Here is a 12,522-nt window from a genome sequence, read left to right on the forward strand (position 1 = left end):
AAACATAAAGATATAAAACTGTATTTTTTTGTGAAGAATCAACAACAAGTGGGACACAATCATGAAGTGGAACGACATTTATTGGATATTTCAAAAACTGAAAAATTGGGCGTGCAAAATTATTCAGCCCCCTTAAGTTAATACTTTGTAGCGCCACCTTTTGCTGCGATTACAGCTGTAAGTCGCTTGGGGTATGTCTCTATCAGTTTTGCACATCGAGAGACTGAAATTTTTTCCCATTCCTCCTTGCAAAACAGCTCGAGCTCAGTGAGGTTGGATGGAGAGCATTTGTGAACAGCAGTTTTCAGTTCTTTCCACAGATTCTCGATTGGATTCAGGTCTGGACTTTGACTTGGCCATTCTAACACCTGGATATGTTTATTTTTGAACCATTCCATTGTAGATTTTGCTTTATGTTTTGGATCATTGTCTTGTTGGAAGACAAATCTCCGTCCCAGTCTCAGGTCTTTTGCAGACTCCATCAGGTTTTCTTCCAGAATGGTCCTGTATTTGGCTCCATCCATCTTCCCATCAATTTGAACCATCTTCCCTGTCCCTGCTGAAGAAAAGCAGGCCCAACCATGATGCTGCCACCACCATGTTTGACAGTGGGGATGGTGTGTTCAGATGTGTTGCTTTTACGCCAAACATAACGTTTTGCATTGTTGCCAAAAAGTTCAATTTTGGTTTCATCTGACCAGAGCACCTTCTTCCACATGTTTGGTGTGTCTCCCAGGTGGCTTGTGGCAAACTTTAAACGACACTTTTTATGGATATCTTTAAGAAATGGCTTTCTTCTTGCCACTCTTCCATAGAGGCCAGATTTGTGCAATATACGACTGATTGTTGTCCTATGGACAGAGTCTCCCACCTCAGCTGTAGATCTCTGCAGTTCATCCAGAGTGATCATGGGCCTCTTGGCTGCATCTCTGATCAGTCTTCTCCTTGCATGAGCTGAAAGTTTAGAGGGACGGCCAGGTCTTGGTAGATTTGCAGTGGTCTGATACTCCTTCCATTTCAATATTATCGCTTGCACAGTGCTCCTTGGGATGTTTAAAGCTTGGGAAATCTTTTTGTATCCAAATCCGGCTTTAAACTTCTTCACAACAGTATCTCAGACCTGCCTGGTGTGTTCCTTGTTCTTCATGATGCTCTCTGCGCTTTTAACGGACCTCTGAGACTATCACAGTGCAGGTGCATTTATACGGAGACTTGATTACACACAGGTGGATTGTATTTATCATCATTAGTCATTTAGGTCAACATTGGATCATTCAGAGATCCTCACTGAACTTCTGGAGAGAGTTTGCTGCACTGAAAGTAAAGGGGCTGAATAATTTTGCACGCCCAATTTTTCAGTTTTTGATTTGTTAAAAAAGTTAGAAATATCCAATAAATGTCATTCCACTTCATGATTGTGTCCCACTTGTTGTTGATTCGTCACAAAAAAATACAGTTTTATATCTTTATGTTTGAAGCCTGAAATGTGGCCAAAGGTCCCAAAGTTCAAGGGGGCCGAATACTTTCACAAGGCACTGTACATACACATACCTATATAGACATACATACTTTAAAAAATAATATACCTTTATTATTATTCCCCGCTAACCCTACCACCGATCTCCCAATTGGAGTAAACTAATAAACACTTCGGCTTTTACCTTCAATTTATACATCTTATACACATTTTACATACACAGCCTATTTTACAATAGTTCTTTTTTGTTTGTTTTTTTGTCCTTCCACTTTTTCTGATGTCCATCCAGTTTGATTTCTATTTGTATCTGTGCGATTTCACAAATGTTCTGAACATATATAAATTTTACAGACCCCGTATGTTCTACATGTTTTATCTTGCTATTAGTCCCACCCTTCAGCTCCATTCAACCTCTCCCATCTATCTCTCAACATCATCCATTTTGGATTTCTATTTGCCATATATTTTTCAACTGTGCTGTGATGCTTCAAAAACAAATTGAACCTTTCTATTCTCATAGCTTCTACAGATTGTAATTTTAAAATAAACATTTTTGCTAAAAAAAATATTATATTATTGATTGATGGCTTTTCAAATTACCCAGTTTTGCTATCTGCAGCGTTAGTTCTAGGCAAATGTTGCAATTCTTCAGCCATTCCTGGACCTGTGACCAAAAACGAGCTACATATGGACAATACCAAAATAAATGATTCTGCCTCCTCACAGCAGAATCTGCAGAGCTGGGAAGATTGTATCCCCCATATATATAACATTCTATTAGTTGCAAGAATTTTGTATAGTAATTTAAATTGAAACATTAGAAGTTTTGCGTCCGGCGTTGTTTTGCGTATCAATTCATAAACCATGTGCCATGGAATGGGTACATCGAAAATCTCTTCCCAACTATTTTGCTATTTATATGGCACAGCTGTCAGTTTTTTGGTCCTTAAATGAAATTGGTATATGTTTTTATTTATCACACTTTTCTTTAACCATTTATGTTCTTTAATACTGGGCCGACATACAAGTTCCTTACTTTTTCCCCCTTCTACTTGCCTCTTCCATTTTTGTGGTAGTGCTGCAATTAATTGGTTGTAATTTTGGGTAGAGCACACATTTCCATATGTCTGTGTTAGCTGCATGTGTGACATAACTCCACCAATCCTATTTATGATATCATTCACAAAAATTATACCTTTTTTAAAAATTTCTTCGAAAAATACCTTTTTTTAAAAATCAATTAGTATATTTGAATTTAACCACAATATTTGTTGTATTATTTGTTCTGTCTTTTCAGGTTGATTAAACTGAAATTGCAACCAACTTTCTAAGGATTGTTTAAAAAATAAAGATATTTTGGAGATTATTTCCTTTTCAAACAATCGAAAGTTGGCCGGTGTAATCTGAATAAAGGGAAAACGGACCTTCTTGAACATAGGATGAGACATTCTTACCAATTTACTAGAGAACCAGTTTGGATTTAAGTATAACTTTTGTATGACTGATGCCTTTAGTGAGAGGTCTAATGCTTTAATATTTAATCATTTCTGCCTTCCGAATTCATATTCGTTATATAAATAGGCCCTTTTAATTTTATCTGGCTTGCCGTTCCAAATAAAATGTAATATTTTATGTTCATATAATTTAAAAAGAAGGTGTAGGCAAAACCATAAGCAAATAGGTCAACTGTGATATGACTAAAGAGTTACTCAGGGTGATTTTTCCACAAATAGACAGGTATTTTCCTTTCCATGGTAGCAAGATCTTATCTATTTTTGCTAACTTTCTATAAAAATTTATTGGAGTGAGATCATTTCTTTCTTTCTTTTTTTCCGGGGATTCAATCTTGCAACCTTTCGATTACTAGTCCAACGCTCTAACCACTAGGCTACCTGCCAATAGGATACCTTACCTGATTGTAGTTAATAAATCCAATGTAAAACGTGATAACTATAGTATCCTTAACTAGCATTGAAAAAGTAAATCCCTTCTTCTCTAATTAAATAGCTCCCTAATTTCTGAATTATGGTTGTGGCATCATCAGTAGGCTACAGTAACCTATGCTTCAGAGGGGAGGGGAGGGGCAGGTAGCCTACGCACACCCACTGGCAAAGATTTCCAGCTGGAAGGCAGATGCAGTAATATGTTGCTTAGTGACGGAGTTGGGGCTTTGCATAGGCGCTTTGTTACGATTTCTGTGGGACTGGAAAAAAAGGCCCGAAATGTAAAGGAATGTTATTAACCGGTTCCCATGCTTTTAGTATAACGGTTCTGTTCCGGAACAGTATAGATCACTTTTGTTTTCGGTTCGGGTTCTGTTCCTCAAAAAATGTTCCCTGAAACAGTTCCAACCCTTGATTGTAATACTATTTTTGTTGTGTGTCTACATTCAACTGGTAAAAGTTGATTATGATATGATTAAGAGAAGAAAAAAAAACCTATTAGGGTTTGGTTCCTGGCCTTAATAGGCTTGCGAACCCGTTCTAGGCCTATGATATTTTAACAACTCTCCACCTTTATGACGCTATGACGACTATTTTGGTATTTTTACCATCCAGATTTTTTTTTTGCAGAATGAAAAATCCCTGCTGATCTATACAATGTTTGAAAAATTGAAAAATGTATGTTACAGTAACTTTATCTGGGATAAAAAATTCTGAAAATGTTATCTTTAGAAGGTTATGTCAAATGAAGCTGACTCCAGTCATAACACTGTATTACAGTATCATTTATTTGTCTCGCAGCTTCCTGAGGGATCTCATAAAACATGCAGTTAAGTTGTGACCCATTTAAATACAACAGGGTATTTCAAATAATGCATCTTATTAGGGTACCTGTCTCAAGGATTGAAATCAGGAACAGTTGATGAGCTGCTCCCATAACTGTACTGTACATTTATAATGTCTGAGGGCACTCCACCCCCATCCAAACCCACCTCGTTAGTTTTTAGGGCAGAGCAAGGCAGATGGAGAGGAGAACAACAAGCATCAGTAGCTGACCTGGATCCCTTTAGGATTGCCGGGGATGTTTTTATTAGGAGGAACAGGGCTCCCCATAGCTGATGCAAATCGGGTCTTTTTGATAAATTATGGCCTGCTTCATCTGCATTATCAGCCCCTTCTCATGCACAGCGATAGCCCTTGACCTCTTAATGAGAGCGTGTGTGCCAGAGTCTGGCACAGGCCGTGTTTGATATATTTATCCTTCATAAAGACTCATCAACAACCGTTTGCTCCTCCCACACCGGCATGTTTCAGACTGACATGGCCCACTGGGCAAAAAATGGTTGAATCAACATTATATTTTTCACCAAACGTTACATTTGTTGGTTGATTTCACGTTGAATTATCGTTAGTTGACCACCAAATGTCAATCAAAACTAGATGTTGAACAAGTCTGTGCCCAGTGTGTAGCTTTCGGAACAAAAATAAATATCTCTATTTAACATGCCACAAATGTCACCTGTGCTCAGAGGGGTATTTCTTATTAAATTTCTTATCTTTATAATAAATTGCATTGTCATTTTCCTTTGTGTACCCCTAGAGGTGTGTAGTGAAAGCTCCCAAAATCTATTACCGTTTTGTTTATTAGTAAATAGGCTACATTTGATCCAATACCTTGATACATTCTGAACATTGTCCCCTTCTTGTTTTGTTTTGCAGCCAAAGCAGATTGGAGATGATTTCTGTGGGCTGGTGTTGAACCAGCCTTTGGGGGGTCTACGGGTGATAGAGGGGACCCCTCTGTATGACGACCGCGTAGATGGCATGGGAGCAGTAGCAGCCTACACCTATGGAGACCACTCAGTGGTGTTTGTGGGAACCCGCAGCGGACACCTCAAAAAGGTAAAGAGAGAAATTCTGATTCTTTCTGTTGATTTGGGCCGATCAATTATTCCCCCGGTAGCTGTGTTAGAATCCTTTACATGAATGCTTAAAAGGTGAAGGCCTGGGGAAGCTCTGGTGTTGGAGGCAGAGATGGGATTTCACCAAACACCAACCGTTTTGTCTGATTTATTTTTGAATGTGATTAAATATTTGTAGCACATTGGTATTTTTTAGGGGTATTTTATTAGGATCTCCATTAGCTGTTGTGATAGCAGCAGCTACTCTTCCTGGGGTCCACACAAAACATGAAATATGACATAATACAGAACATTAATAGACAAGAACAGCTTAAGGACAGAACTGCATACATGTAAAACACAGAGAGAGAAAAAACGCAGAGAGGCCTACTATTCTAGGCCTACATTTATCCTGACCATTTATCAGGAACATTTTCATATGTTAGATTTACATTCTGTAGCATCTGTCAGTACATACACACCAAATATCTAGTGAGGCGTTGTGCTGCGAGGTGTTGCTTTATCTGTTTTTTAAAGTCAGGTTGCTGTTCACTTGAACAATAGGAGATGGAAGGGAGTTAAATGCAATCATGGCTCGATAATACTGTACGTTTCCTTGAATTGGTTCTGGATTTGCAGACTGTGAAAAGACCCCTGGTAGCATGTCTGGTGGGATAAGTGTGTGTGTCAGTGTTGTGTGCAAGTTGACTATGCAAACAATTTGGAATTTTCAACACATGAATGTTTCTTATAAAAACAAGAAGCGATGCAGTCAGTCTATCCCCAAGAGAGACTGGCATACATAGTATTGATATTAGCCCTCTGATTACAGTGGAGTAAGACGATCCACTCTTTTCTTGGCCAGCTGGTGTTTTTCTAGGTCCTTCTTTGCAGCACCTGACCATATGCCTGGGCAATAATCAAGATAATATAAAACTAGAGCCTGTAGGACTTGCTTTGTGGAGTGTGGTGTCAAAAAAGCAGAGCATCTCTTTATCAAGGACAGACCTCTCCCCATTTTACATTCATTAAATCAATATGATTTGACCATGACAGTTTACAATCCAAGGGAACACCAAGTAATTTAGTCTCCTCTACCAGGTTATTCATTATAATATTCAGCTGAAGTCTAGAACTTAGGAAATTATTTGTACCAAGTATAATTATTTTAGATTTAGAGATGATCAGGACTAGTTTATTACTGGCCACCCATTCTAAATCTGACTGCAACTCTTTGTTTATGGTTGCAGTGATTTCACCAGCTGTGGTTGCTGACATGTATAATGTTAAATCGAGGACCAAGAGAGCTCCCCTGCAGTACACCACACTTTACATGTTTAACATTAGAGAAGTGTCCATTAAAGAAAACCTTCTCTGTTCTGTTAGATAGATAGCTCTTGAATACACTATATGGCAGAGGTAACACATAAGCCATAACACATATGTTTTTTCAATAACAGCTTATCATATCAAAGGCTGCACTGAAATCTAACAATACACCTCCCACAATCATCAGTCATCTTTTTGTTATCGATTTCTTTCAACCAATGATCATTAGTTTCTGTCAGTGCAGTACATGTTGATTGCCTTTCTCTATAAGCATGCTGATCGTCTGTTGTCAATTTGTTTACAGAGAAATAGCATTGTATCTGGTCAAACACATTTTTTTGCTAAGAGTCAATAAGCTGAATGGTCAGTTGTTAGAACCAGTAAAGGGTGCTTTACCATTCTTGGTCGTGGAATTACTTTGGCTTCCTTCCAGGTCTGAGGACAATTTTTTTTCTCCAGACTCAGATTCAAGATATGACATATAGGAGTGGCAATATAGTCCACTGCATGCTCAGTAGCTTTCCATCTAATTTGTCAATACCAGGCTTGATGTAGCTTGATGTAGAATGCTTGTTCTGTCAAAAACAGGACCGACTATTCCATGACTTTGCTAGTGGAAGCCATGGAGGTCTTTTGTCAGTTGAGTATATAAAAGCTTTATGAAAATCAATGATGTTTCTCTAGTTTGGGACTTTGTGTTGTATAGATATGGCCTTTCTGACTTGAGTTGGCGGTAGTACATGCCCAGCCTCCTCCTTCTTCTGCATGGATTTATTTTGTGTTATCATCGCTGCTCTGTCATTTAAAATAGATGAAGATCATCAGCAGTGAGACCCACTGGGTTTAAATGCTGGGTAGTTTATATTCAACGCCACGTCAAAAATTATACTTTTATTTGAGGAAATCTCTGCCCCAGTTGCACTTCATTTCTGAAAAAGAAAAACCTTAGTGGGTCTTGACTAATGACATAAACTCTATAGATGGATAATTATTATTAGTCTATTGAATTCATTGTAGTTCTATGTGTTATGCATTATAGCCTTTTTGATTGATATACACGTATGTATGGCAATTTTTGATCACATCCCCTCATGTGGATCTGTGGTTTGTAATCAGTATGTGAACCTCAGACTGGCAGGGAAACGGAGTGGTAGAAGAGTGCATGGTGATTAGAGGTCGACCGATTAATTGGAATGGCCGCTAAATTAGGGCCAATTTCAAGTTTTCATAACAATCGGAAATCGGTATTTTTGGGCGCCGATTTGCCGATTTTTTTTTTGGTAATTATTTTTATTATTAATATTTTTATACCTTTGTTTAACTAGGCAAGTCAGTTAAGAACACATTCTTATTTTCAATGACGGCCTAGGAACGGTGGGTTAACTGCCTTGTTCAGGGGCAGAACGACAGATTTTCACCTTGTCAGCTCCTGGGAACCACTCTTGCAACATTACAGTTAACTAGTCCAACGCAATGACGACCTGCCTCTCTCTCGTTGCACTCCACAAGGAGACTGCCTGTTACGCGAATGCAGTAAGCCAAGGTAAGTTGCTAGATAGCATTAAACTTATCTTATAAAAAACAATCAATCATAATCACTAGTTAACTACACATGGTTGATGATATTACTAGATATTATCTAGCGTGTCCTGCGTTGCATATAATCTGACTGAGCATACAAGTATCTAAGTATCTGACTGAGCGGTGGTAGGCAGAAGCAGGCGCATAAACATTCATTCAAACAGCACTTTAGTGCGTTTTGCCAGCAGCTCTTCGTTGTGCGTCAAGCATTGCGCTGTTTATGACTTCAAGCCTATCAACTCCCGAGATGAGGCTGGTGTAACCGAAGTGAAATGGCTAGCTAGTTAGCACACGCTAATAGCGTTTCAAACGTCACTCGCTCTGAGCCTTCTAGTAGTTGTTCCCCTTGCTCTGCATGGGTAACGCTGCTTTGATGATGGCTGTTGTTGTGTTGCTGGTTCAAGACAAGGGAGGAGCAAGGAGAGGGACGGAAGCTATACTGTTACACTGGCAAAATACTAAAGTGCATATAAGAACATCCAATAGTCAAAGGTATATGAAATACAAATGGTATAGAGAGAAATAATCCTATAATTCCTATAATAACTACAACCTAAAACTTCTTACCTGGGAATATTGAAGACTCATGTTAAAAGGAACCACCAGCTTTCATATGTTCTCATGTTCTGAGCAAGGAACTGAAACGTTAGCTTTCTTACATAGCACATATTGCACTTTTACTTTCTTCTCCAACACTTTGTTTTTGCATTATTTAAACCAAATTGAACATGTTTCATTATTTATTTGAGGCTAAATTGATTTTATTGATGTATTATATTAAGTTAAAATAAGTGTTCATTCAATATTGTTGTAATTGTCATTATTACAAATAAATACAAATAATCGTCTGATTAATCGGTGTCGTCTTTTTTTTGGTCCTCCAATAATCAGTATCGGTATCGGCGTTGAAAAATCATAATCAGTCAACCTCTATTATAATCACTAACCAGTGACGTCTAGGATTAATTTAAAAAATGGATTTTGTGCTTTCATAACTGTCTAACTGTAAAAATACTTATTGAAATACCATCTAGAATAGTGGTCACCAACCTTTTCTGAGTCAAGATCACTTTTGATGTCAAAAGGCAAACCAAGATCTACTGCTCAGATTTATTTTAAAACAATACTTAAAAAATGTAACATTAACCTAATAAACACAGTTCTGTAGGAATGAGGGGCCGAATACATCATTACAGAATGTTGGCTATATGCATGGCCTGCCAATATTGTTCTTCTCAGTCTATATTATATTCCAAAACTTGAGCTTTGATAACAAAATAGATCAGTTGGTGTAGCACTTACAAGGTACAGCTGATTTGATAATAATTTGCTTTTTTATTTTACTGAACTGACGATACCTGCATCTGATGGTCATGGTGCTTTCAAGACAAATGGGACCTCGGAAAAAACGAGGTCAAGTCATGACGTCAGTGAACTTCAGGTCGGAGCTCTAGAAAGATGCCTGAGTTTTCAAGTTGGATGACCATTCAAAACGATTTTCCCCAGTTGGATCTCGTTTTTAATGGCCTTCCATCTTGAAAACTCGGGCATCTTTCTAGAGCTCTGACTTTCTAACTTGTTGTTCACTGACGCCATGACTTGACCTTTTTTCCCCCCAGTTGTCTTGAACGCACTGATGTCTGAGATTTCTGAGTTCCCAGTTGTTTTAAACACGGCATTAGTCTCAGCGGATTGAGGGAGAGAGCAGCAGAGGGTCCACCTCTCACGGTCCATGCTCTCTCCTTCCTTTCCTTCTGGTGAGACTGACCAGAGAGATGGGACACCATCTTCCACCTGATGGCGAAACTCGAGTTGCACCACATCTGCCTCAAGCACAAATTCATGTTGCTCTTGTAACCAGAGAAAGTGAAATACTCCTCGATATTAAAATAGACACGATGAGCTGCAAATTAAATGGTTCAAAATGGTAACATTTTGCCTACCTGGTGCGTAGGGCTTCTGAATCATGTGTACCTACCACTAACTAAAAAAGGAGTGCAAGTCTTTAGCCTTCATAGTTATCTTTTGTACAGAAATGATCCATCGACCGGTTGGTGACCACTGATTTTGAATTCATTTTGGACTTAATGACATAATGATACCTCCACTAAATGTGACGATGACTGGGAGAGGGATACCTACTGTATGATGCTATTTCAGTCACCCTCCATTGTTTTTGTGGACAGGAGAATGTAGTTTTGCACCCTACCAGAGAGAATCATGGTCTACCCCCACAATGATACGTTAAAATAAAAAACACCCCATGACTCACTCTGCCCTCTGTACCCACTGCCTAGAACAATAACAGTATTCCAAATGGTGCTTCTGAGAAATGATCCTCTTACTTTCCTGCCCAGCCAACTCCAATATCTCTCATCCCTCCTCTAGTTTTCCTTTGGGTCAAATCTATCCTTCTATCTTTGAGCATCAATTCATTTAGTCTGTGCTCTGCATTTGACATAATAGCTTGAGATTGGATGAGAAGAAATCTTTATAGTTCAAACGTAAGATCATGTTTTTATTGGAATCAATAATCATTCTATTATAAATGCCACAGTCCCTCGTCCTTGTTGTGTATGTTAAATGGGAGGTCTGTTGTGTTTATTTTTACAGGATTTACTTGCAGTTGACAGTGAGCATCTAATGTTAGACGAGATGTTGGGCAGGATGTAGAGGCTGACTTTGCTACTTTTCACTCGACACAGTAATTATAATGCTTCATAGAGAAAATTAATTACACCCCAGTTCTGTATTCTTGCCATCCTATTCCCAGATGAGAAATTAAACTGTGCTCACATACACACTGAAAAGCACGGGTTTAGTTAGTATCTCTTCTCCTTGGAGAGTAGTCTCGTGTTTTGTTTTCTATTTCAGTTATTTATGAGGTCTCCTGTTGATGCATGTTTCAATATATTCCCTACCTCCATCTGCTTGCTTGTTGCTAAAATGACTGGGTCACAAGGCTATGCCTACAAACAGAGTTTGCAGCATTTAGCCCATACTGATGACAGTGTCTGTCAAGAGGATTCTGTACCTAATATGTTTATCTGCTTAATAATAATAAAGCGAGACATTTATGATCATCTCTCTGCACATTTTCCCATTTCAAGTTTTTAAAGATGCTGCTTTTTTGCCACTTTAATACACTTGTCTTAAATGCAGATAGATCATCGTCATGAATTAATTAGGTGTATTAAAAAACTGTAACTCCATTATTTGCAAACACACAATTTTAGTGGGTTGAGGTTTGAATTTGTGAGTGAATCATGTTTTAGGGGCGCATGACAATGTATTATTGCGAAAGAAAAAGCACGAGACTGCAGAGGCCAAGCCCGGGCAGGGAAGTAACATTTTCACACAATCTAAAAAGGCTTATTCCCACCAGCCACTGGCTGCTTTGGTGTTAAGCTCACTGTATTTTCCTCAAAGAAACCGAATAGATAGGTTGCATCACAGTTCTAGTTAAAGGGCAAATCTGCCACTTTTCAACCTCATATTCATTATCTCCAGCACCATACCAGTGTCTACAAATTTGAAAATGGGGCATTTCTATGATCTGTGGTTAAAAAGAGAAGAAGAAAGTTCCTAAAAAATGCTTCTCTGTGACATCACAGGGTAGGATTAAAAAGTATGAAAAACAGTGATTTCCAAACCTGCAAATAGTTTCTAGCCAGAGGGGAGGGTATTATCTTGCTCCACAATACACTGCAAATCTCATAGTGTTTTAAAATCACTGTTTTTAAGTTCCTTGCTCATGGGGAGCAAGAAACTTAACTTTTTAATTATTTAATTATATATTTTTTAATTCTACAAAATGTAGAAATGCTCCATTTTCACATATGTAGACACTGGTATTGTGCTGGAGATGATGATGAAAATGATGTTGAAAAGTGGTGGAATTGCCCTGTAGCCCTTTCCTGCAGTCAATTGACATAGTGGCCTTATGGGTGGAATGTTATTAATATTTTTCATAATTAATCAACATTATGTATTTTTTAAAGGCAGAGAATCTGGTGTTTCTATGTTAAACAGTTTTGTTGTATTTCAGTCTTCTGTGATGAATATAAAGTGTAACATTGGGATGCAAACTCAAAATAATAATACATTTCAACTCTATATCGGACATGTCACAGGTGTCTTCTTTTTTAAAGCCCATAACCATGTGTGTGAGGTGTACTTTTGTTTCACAGTAGATTTGTTTAAGACTACCAAGAAACCCTCTGTGTGACCCTGATTTAGCCCACTGCAGTAAAAGGTTAGCAGAAAGTGGATATTGCACGTTTCATCCTGT

The 12,522-nt window shown here is 38.2% G+C and overlaps 1 protein-coding gene across 2 annotated transcripts in view; it reads left to right on the forward strand.

Annotated features, from left to right (window-relative positions):
• Positions 1–12,522, forward strand: part of LOC110532305 (plexin A3) — a 134,520-nt gene that overhangs the window by 18,326 nt on the left and 103,672 nt on the right. For both annotated transcript variants that reach the window (XM_036988238.1, XM_036988239.1), the window contains exon 3: positions 5,140–5,322. In XM_036988238.1, the coding sequence (XP_036844133.1) occupies positions 5,140–5,322 (183 nt within the window). The remainder of the gene's footprint in view (positions 1–5,139; positions 5,323–12,522) is intronic.

The sequence above is a fragment of the Oncorhynchus mykiss genome, chromosome 9, assembly GCF_013265735.2.
Source record: "Oncorhynchus mykiss isolate Arlee chromosome 9, USDA_OmykA_1.1, whole genome shotgun sequence".
In the NCBI taxonomy this organism is placed as follows: Eukaryota; Metazoa; Chordata; class Actinopteri; order Salmoniformes; family Salmonidae; genus Oncorhynchus; species Oncorhynchus mykiss.